The sequence below is a fragment of the Pygoscelis adeliae genome, unplaced genomic scaffold, assembly GCF_000699105.1.
Source record: "Pygoscelis adeliae isolate BGI_AS28 unplaced genomic scaffold, ASM69910v1 Scaffold108, whole genome shotgun sequence".
Taxonomy (NCBI): Eukaryota; Metazoa; Chordata; class Aves; order Sphenisciformes; family Spheniscidae; genus Pygoscelis; species Pygoscelis adeliae.
Genome location: NW_008825498.1, coordinates 3855958 through 3865638, shown reverse-complemented (window position 1 = coordinate 3865638; position 9681 = coordinate 3855958). Strand labels below are relative to the sequence as shown.

Genomic DNA, 9681 nt, shown 5'->3' with positions numbered 1-9681 from the left:
TCACAACTAGAGGGACTTGTATAGGACAGCAGCAGTGATCATGGAGTTAGATGAGCTCACCGTAAGAAATCAATTTATCTTTTTTTTTTTTCTCAATGATATGCCTTTTTTAAAAAACCCTCAGCTCTTTATTAATTGCTAATAAAGCTGCAATATATTACAGAATGGAGTCAAGAGTGGTATGAATGCAGGAAATGCATGCTTCCTTTGGAAGGTATTCCATAGATGACAATTTACAGTACACGGGGGAAGAATTATCCAGCATCAAGAGTTACTCGTTGTAGAAAGAATATGAAGTTGGGGAGAAGGGCACAGTCAGGGGTTCAAGAGAGGAAGGGGGGACTTACAATAGCTCCTCAAAACATTTTCAGGACCAGTGAAAAAGTTTACCAAAGTAAAAATGAAAAATCTTGAATGAAAACAAAAATCTTTTGTTTTTTTATAAAAATTACATTTTTTTAAAATACAAGATCCTTTTAATTGCAATTGTGCCCTGTAGCAACAGGACATTTGGCAACGTTTTGCCATATACTGCAGCTTTAAGTCCAATGAGTCAGTATCACATTCCACTAATATTGCACTTGGATCTTGAACCTTTTTTTTTTTAAACCATCACAGCATCTTCTGTTTCCTCCACTTGTTAGAACGAGTTAATTTCTAGCCACTTTTTCGATATTTATGCTGACACACTAAAACAAAAGCAATAGGCTGGACACAGTAAAGTACCTCGGAAATACCAGAGGTCGAAGTTCACTTGAAGCACCTTAACACATCACTTTATGGATCAAGAACAGTGTGGCATTATGGTAATTAACTCTCCTAAAAGACTGTGCAGTAACTGAAGTGTGTGCTCTGGGAAATCAAAATGTCATTAGTGGAAACTCTGAGATAAGACCAGGCCAGTGTGAAGGTCACGTGACTCAGTTCTGCTGCAAAATAAGGTTTTCCAGTTCATCTGCAGAACGCAATAAAAATGCGGCCGATTCTCGATACCCTGCCACAAGCTGCCTCACTGCATTTATTTCAGTTGGACTCAGCTGGGGTCTAGAGCTTGAACTACTGGAGGATCCAGAGCTGGTTGCTAACTGCCTCTTCATACTGAGATCCGTCGGACCTGCAGGTAACAAAGGAAGAGAAAAGAAGCTTCAGGTCTGCTGCCAGAGACGTTTCACAGGTTTGTAGCTACAAATGCAGAGTAGCAAAATCTGCTCTCAGCTGAGGGCCAGTGAGAAGTAGCAGAAACAAGCAATAACTGTTCAGTTACCAGTTGCCTTGACAGGAACCACAGCGATTTATATTTATATATGACAGACACCCTTTAAGTTCTACTTACGTAACACGAGGGGTGAGTCCACTGCCAGCAGAAAATTAGCCTCTGGCGGGTATCCCCAAGAGTGTAAGCCACTTACACCCCAACACTGCCCTGGGATCCGACGCTGGTGAGCAGGCAGAAGATTAATCTCCTGGGCCTCCCCCAGCTCCAGCTGCCATCGTAGCCTTCGTGGCAATGTGCACACTTGCAGTTTTTATCACAGGATATCAATCTTATGTTCTCTAGATATCTATTTTCACATTTTATGCTTCAATCAGCATGCGGCCAGACTGTGAATCCCTTACAGACGTAGATAAATGGTCATTCACTTGACTAGCCCCATGTGATCACTTATATAAATAGCTGGTCATGAATGAGATTAGGCTGGTGACAATCTGGCTGCTGCAGTGAGGAGTACACTATCATCTGTGGGGGCTGCATACAGCTGGCAATATATTGCAAGGATCTTGTAAGGCCTGAACACCGACAAGAGAATCTGCAGCAATCACCATGTTGCATTGGCAGCTCATACCAATATGCTTAGCACTTCTCATCAAAGAATATTCTCAAGACCACGTATGCTGCGTGCAGAAGACAGCACTCCTGAGGGCAGTCTGCAGGTTACCGCGATCGGCAAAACCATCTGCCATCATGAAGTTCGGCTTTGTGTGGAATTTCCCTGGTTGGTTGACCATAGTTATTAATCAGCTAAGGTGTATGGTGCTTTGATGAGACATTTGCGTTTTCCACTTAACGTATTTTTTCTTTCTGGAATGTAAATTTGGACAGGTAGAATTGGACCTAGGGCTTTTTTAAACATAGAAGGATACAGATGGCAAGTATACCTATCAAGCAGTTTATTATGTGCAAATCTGGAAAAATACTGCTCATTCATTTTGACAGCGTAGCAAACCTATACTTCTGGCAGGCAGAAGATCAGAATAGCCTGACCTTAATCTCAATAGTCTCCTGGAAATTGGGATCAAGTTATCCAAAGTAATGTATCTTGCTTTCCTATGAGAAAAATGTCACTGTTCAATTTCATCTGGACAATGTATGTCAATGCCAAGGCTTTCTCAGCATTGGCTCACTGGATGGACCTTGCTTCCTAAAAAGACTGGAATAATTTTAAAATTTAGCATATTCAACTGTAGAATACAGAACACACCAATTCATACTCTAGAGGTTCTCCTAAATAATCCCACCAGAATCACAAGATTCAAAACCAGACTCGCTATCTTAAGCACTAACGGAAAGAGATGTACTGATTTCCAGAAGGTGAAGATCCGGTCATAAACCTTACTTATTTTTCTTTCTTTTATGTTTATGCAGAGATACGGCTGAGACCACAAAGAATGTGGAGATTGCCATGTCCCCACAACCCACTGAAGTTAATGAAAATCTCCCCTTGAGTGAATGAAAGCAGAGCTGGGACTATGAAAAGAAACTACTCAAACAGAAAGGGTCCTATTAGATCTTATTTCCTACTATGCAACTAGCATGAACAGCACTTAGCCTTACAACTGTATTATCCAGTTTTACACCGGCATAAATGAACTGACTTTTAAATGACTTCCAGTGTACAAAGGATAAATAAAAGGACAATTAGCTCAGTGAATTTGTTTCAGTGTGACCGCACGCTGCAGGGAAACGATCACAGTGTGAGGTAGCTCAGAGGATATTTCTAAGTAAAATCTTAACCCAGCACAGAGAAGAAGGGTATACAAATCATATAAAGCCAGCTGGACTGAATGGTTGTAAGAAGCCATTAAAGACTTCTATATTTATTGAGGCGGTAGGGAAAAAGCTACCACTGACATATTGAGGGCATTGTGCTCCATATGAACCTACTTTAACTTTTATGTGCTTTCCTTGACTCTTATTCATGTCACAGCCAAAACCACACGCACAATATATGGCAGAACAGAGCTTCTGCGGCAGAGCACGTCTTTTTCTGAAATGAACCTGAAGGGCTTTTCTCATCGGTAATCCAGATTTTTAAGTGATTGAATAGGATATTAAGTGTATTTCACTCATAAGTAGAAAATACATAGAAATGTGCTTGCTTACATCTCTGAGGTTTTCCTTACAAAAACTGATGACACAAAGTAAAAGCACCGCTTGAAAGGAAAACTAGGAGAAGACCAGATGTCCAGCATGCATAAATCAGTGTAACTCCTCACAAGTCTGTAGGGTCACAGTGACTTACACAAATTGAAGATCTGGCCCTGTATTCCTAGATGTCCCGATTAACTATAATGAGGAAAGTTTTTTAACTCTTCAGAATATATATCTTTGAATCCCTGAAGGCACTGGAAATCCAGTTTTGTGCAAGTGCAAATCTGCAGTCTGCACACACAAGGAACCATCAGGAGCCAGAACTCCTCTTGGTCTGGGAGACTTCTGTTGTATTCAGAGTTCTTGTATACAAAAGAAATAAGAATTTTAACTTACCCCAGCTACTTCAAACTACTTGATTTTTTTTTAAATTTCTATATACTAGGAGAATAGGATTTTACTTCACTCCCCAACTCCTGCCATGTACTTAACAAGTCACAGTGCTGTCCTCCCTCCCCTCAAAGAAAAGCCCCCTGAGCAAAAAAGCAAAGAAATCCACACACAGGGAAAAGTGTTCATGGCTATGGTTTCAGGACAGTGAGTACACCCGTGCCTTTTCAGGAAGGGAAGCTGCATGTGCTGGGAGAGAGCTCAACAGAAAGAGAGCAAGCCATGCTTGATGTGGGGATAAGGATTTTAGTTCTTCTTTTAATTATGTTATGTGACCCCCTACACCTCACCTCCAAAGCTTGCCTATGACTGCCCAAGCTTTATATCTGGGAGAATACCTCACTCAGAGACTAGCCCCAGGATGTGTTACGCTGGTCTCAGCTTTTAATAGCTATGATAGACACTCACTGGCAGTATTACTGATTCTTAAATGTTGTCCAGCCTGCTATATGCTAAAAATGCTGTAACTTATCTGTAGCTTCATCAGTCATACCTGGTTGTTCAGAAAATAAGGAATAAATGCATCTTATTCTCACAGTGTAGATTTTTCCTGTGTAATTCTATGCAAATCAGCTATTGAAACATGGGAACCTAAATCTTACTCATAAATATCCACCACATGTCTTTAACCAGACAAATAAATCACAGATATTCTGAAGGTTTAAAATAGCTGGTTAAGGTAGACACTTCATGTACCTCTATCTCCAGAAGCCATCACTACAGATGACTAAATCTGGAGAAAGCTGAACAGTTTCACCACCGTTTCTTTTAATAACTACCCTTACTTTAAATAGAACTATTTCCTTAGTGTACTTAACATTATTTATTAAGCTGCCAGTCTTCACAGGAACGAGGGAGCGTATCCTTATACAGAGGGAAATCTGAATATTTTTGTAATGAATTTTGCAGTGTCAGGTTCCTCCAAGGCGATACTGCACATTTTAGCATACCGCTTCCTTGGAAGTATGTATGTTCTTGGAGATCTTGGAGTACTTCAGGACAACTAAAAAGCTTGACTGCAAACATTATCGGGTTCCACAATGTCTGTGTGTGCAAGCAAAGATTAAGCATATGTTGCAGAGATGAAGACAGGATGCTTATTTTTATTTATTTATTTCTCTTAGTACATACTATTGTAACTCACAATTGTCACCTCCCATGTTTTTACAACAAGCACATTCTCTTAAACAGTGGGTCAAACAAATTACTGAGACAGATCCTTTCTTTTATATTCTTTCAGAAGACTGAAGTATTGTGCCTCTTGCCGAGGCCACCTGATTGACACTTTAACACGGGAATATTTTTGATTTACCACCTCAGTCCAGTCACATAGACCTAATTTCCCCTGTGAGGTGAAATTGTTCTTGTTGGAACCACATCAAGCTGAATATGAGAACTCTGAAAACCCACTCTTCATGTGCTAGTCAATCATTTATCAAACTAGCTGCTAGGAATACCTTCCATTAAAAACACTGTGGGACAAATGGCTTTTCTGTAAATTGCAAGACTTAAATGGAACTAGTTATTGCCTCATGCACTACTCATTAGCAACATGATTTATATCAAATTCCAAAATATGGGTCAGATGTAGATGTGCTGTTACTGATTGCTTAGACACTATCAACTGTCTCAGCAAAAATCCCTGAAGAATTGTATGCTGTCACTGGGTAGCTACCAATCTTATAATTAACAACTACTGAAAGAATAATAAATGTGTCAATGACTCTCAAAATGGTTATCACTATTGCAGATAATAATTTAGAGTAACAAAAATAATTTTAAAAAGCTGTATGTGCTTAAGCATCTATGCTTCTACATTTTCACTAATAGTTAAGCAACCATTTTCATCAGTGAAGATGTAAAAAGCAGTGGCACTTAAGTTATAGAAAAATACATTTGCCCATGCTTTGAAATCTCTGTTTTGTATCTTTTCTATTGCACCTATTCTCCTCTCCCCCTTTTTTCCCCATGAATGGCTTTAGAAGTAAGTATGTACTAGATTCTCATATACTCCAATAAAACTAAACAGAAACAACTATCAAAGTATGCTACTTTTTTGCTACATCTACTTTTTCCAAATCAGATGTATTTATTATTGCAAGAATGTTTTATTGTGATATTATGCATCTGTCAATGTTTCTTTTCCTCCTGCCTTCAAACAGAGAGCGGATGTGCCTAAAACTATTGTTTCAAGTGCCAGGAGATCTCAGATCAAGAAAACAGGGGCTAATGAATTGGACCTTTTAAGCTTCTTTCTCCCTTCTACAGCTTTCCCTCTGGAAAACATACATTCAGCTAGTTCAGATAGCAGAAAAAACTGCTGTGTTGCCTGAGGAAAGAGATGTGAAAACACAGAACTGCCTATAGCCACTGAACATCATGCATTTTCAACAATCGGCAAAGACACTGGTTTGTGATGAAATGATTATGTGAGGTCCTCCAGTAATGCTTCCTATCTACCGCAGGAGATTAATTATGTGGCATACACCTGTCTTGCCTTAATGGCTGTCTCCTGAGCTTTGTGCAAAGGTAGAACAGTAGGATATTGCCCAATACATCCACAGACATTCCATCTCTATTCCTATGGTGGGAGCAGACTAATACTTGCATATGCCATGTATGCGATAATTTGAAGAGGAGGAGGAAGGGGGAAGAGGAATCTGGGGACGATCCTAATACAGAATTCAGCCAGCATTTCCCAGCGAGAAATTCCCACCTTTGCCACAACATAGGTCAAACCATTTAACTTCTCCCAACCCCACATTTTGCCTTTTTAAAATGGGACTAAACACACTCTCCCAAGTTCCTAACTCTATCACTCTTGTTCTGTGTCTCTTCATGCCCCAGGCTCCAGCTGTGTTAGAGGCATTTGTCTTTCCTCTCTCTCTCCACTTTGATGTCATCAGGGTAGCACTGAGAACACAGAAGACTGTGCAAGAGCAGAAGTATAAAGAAGAGCTGGAGATAGCAACAACAGCAAAAATCCCATTCAACCCCTACATCACGGCCAGCCGTGCTGCGGGTAACCCAGTCAGCACTTTAAGAATTAGCTACATACTGGATATTCTCAGCTGGACTTTTTTTTTTCCTAGTTTATTGCCAAGAAGCCTCTACTGATCATGCAAATACCAAGATTTTACAGAAGGTTACAACTTCACCAAATTTGAGGGTGCGGAAATGAGGCACCCTCCCTACTTTCACATGCAAAAGTGGACAAGAGTGCTCTGTCCTCCTCTCCCTGCCCCAGAGCAGCACGGCCATGCTGATCACTGGGGCTCAGCAGCATCAGCTCCCGGAGCTTCCCCCAGCTACCCTGTCATCTTCAGCAGGGCAGGACTGCACCACCTGAAGGACCAGGAGGCAGAAGGACCAGGAAGGCTGATTTGCATGTGGGTAAGAGGCCTGGCTAAAGTGGGGAATGGCTGGGAGAGTGCAGCCCTTCTGGTCCTCTAGAAGGGAGCAGCAGGGAGAGGTGAGCAGTGTGGTGGAAGTCTGGCAGCTACCGGCTGGACCATGGGGCCGTTGGTCATGGTCTGCAGGCCTGCCTGTGGGAGAGGAGGCTGAAAGAGAAGCCTGCCAGGGCTCAGGGTTTGCTTGCGGTGTGAACATACTCGGATTCGGCGGGAGGACTTACCTGAGCTGGAAGGGGACTGGACGTTTGTGGTGCCTGGGATGCAGTGCTGAGTTGCGGCTGTGGTGGAGGTAGGCTGCAGATCTGTGTAGAGAAACGGAGACACAACAGCTGCTTTGTCTTACCATGACACGAGGGCATGTCCTGCATGGCCAGTCTGCCATCGAGTCTGAAACACCCTCTTTTTACACACACGAAAGGAAATGACTGACATTTCTGCCTAGAAACCAGGCAACGATGCAGAAGAAACAGCCCCAAATCACCTCCAGGAAACCCAGCAATGGCAGCATAAACACTCTCCACACCTCTTAGGGAAAATGGACTTCAGGAAACGAAGTGGCTGTGGAGAGCAAGGCTCCGACAAGCCCACCCTGGCTTCAGAGAGGGCTGACAGCTGACAATCATCCGGAGAGGGCGGATGGCGACGCACTGGACAAAAACACGTGGGGAGACGAGGCGATTCCGCTCTGTCAGGAGAGGCTCAGGTAGCATGCAGGGACTTCAACAGCTTCTGGTGGCAGCGAGAGATTTTGCTCCCAACAGAGCAGCCTGTCTCCTGTCCTCACCCTCCTGCCCCCAAGCTGGGCGTCCCTCCAAGCTCGATCCAGGTGTGATGGAGCGGGGCTAGCTGAAGTCTTTGTGGCTCGCTAGGAGCTGGCAAGAAAATTTTGTTTACACCCACTGGGCTACCACATACCCACCTTGGAGATTCTCCATTTAGTTCTGTAGCAGGAACTGCGTTAGCCTTAAAGAAGAGAGCTGTGGAAATCCACCCTTCTCAAAGAGCAGCTCTCCTTTAACATCTACAAGAATCAAGGACAACATGCCCAAAGGCTTCTCCCCAGCCCACGTACAGGCTGACAGAGGCTCTGTCAACCCACAGACTGCTTGGTGATGGGGTGAAGCTTTCCAGCTGAGCTGGCTTGGCCTAAAGGATTTAAAAGCAGGGGAAAAAGAGACCTTGGTGCTGTAAGCCCAAGCCTTTTCCTGCTGTGCTTTTTTCCTGCCCACAATAAAGGAGGGGTCACTGTACAAGCTGTTGTGTTCTGCTTGCTCATATTGAGCAGTTGCATGAAGGCTTGCCCCATACAGTTGTGTAAGGAGCTAATTATGGTTCTGTAATTAGCCATGTGGAAGGACAGGCTGAGGAGGGAAGCGCTGCAACAGCAGGCACAGAGAGGTCCCTGAGCCAGAGCCACCAAACAGTTGGGCGAGCAGATAGCTAAGTCTGTAAGATGGGATCAGAGTAGAGCTGAACTTTATAGGGGAGGAAATAATAAAATTAAATGAGTCACAGCATACAAAATACACACATCAGTTGGACTACTAGATAGGAGAGCTAATTGGACAGTCATTATATTACTGTGGGGAAAGGTCCAGAAATAGGTATTCAAGCAGTGAGTTTTAGCTAGCTTTTGCAACTTCTCCTTTTTTCTGTTTTAGCAGATACACAAAACCAGACTGTATTTGTTTATACACACATCCTGACTGAGGTGTATATTTATTTTTACACTAGGAGAACATTTGTAAATGTGACAAGAACATTTGATGGGTTACTAAATCAAAAAGGAAATGCATTCTTAAATTACTTCTTAGGTCCTGAAAACAATTTGCAAGCAAATATCCTATTCTCCAGAGAGGGAACTCATTAACCATTGTAACAGCCTTGCATATGTTTGGAACAAGAGTCCTTGAAACAGAATAACGATTGCAAACAACTGTCCTGTGAGGTCTGTCAGGAGGGCAGCGGTTACCCCTCTCAACTGCAACTCCATCCACTCCTCTTAGTCTACAAATGAAAAAGCAAATATCCATGGACATATCAGAGAGGATTGACAGAGCCCAAAGAACTGGCCTCCAAGTCCTCCCATTTCTCCTGCAGGGAAACCAGCTAATGGAGCCAGAGCACTTTACTCTCAATAGCCAAGAGATAATTAGGTTGGCTACTGATTGCTTTTGTGTCAATGAAACTAAGAAATTGATGGAGTTGCCTTTCCACAACTTGCCTAATGATCTTCCTGAAGTGGCAGGTGGGTCACAAATCAGCAGCCAGCTAGACTGTTAGCATCGACAACTGGTTCCCAAGTGCTGGCACACAGACTTTCGGTTCATGGAGCTTACGTGCTTTGGATCGCCGTGCAGAAGACAGACACCTTTGCACAACGCTCCCGCTCTGCACAACCATCTGGGAGAGGTGCAGTGGTTTACCAGTCTTCCAAAGTAAGAGGAC

At 42.8% G+C, this 9681-nt stretch overlaps 1 protein-coding gene across 4 annotated transcripts in view; it reads right to left on the bottom strand.

Annotated features, from left to right (window-relative positions):
- Nucleotides 1-920: 920 nt before the first annotated feature.
- The window catches only part of NOL4 (nucleolar protein 4), a 202172-nt gene continuing 193411 nt past the window's right edge, over nt 921-9681 (bottom strand). For all 4 annotated transcript variants that reach the window (XM_009331424.1, XM_009331425.1, XM_009331426.1 and 1 more), the window contains one exon: nt 921-1114. In XM_009331424.1, the coding sequence (XP_009329699.1) occupies nt 921-1114 (194 nt within the window). The remainder of the gene's footprint in view (nt 1115-9681) is intronic.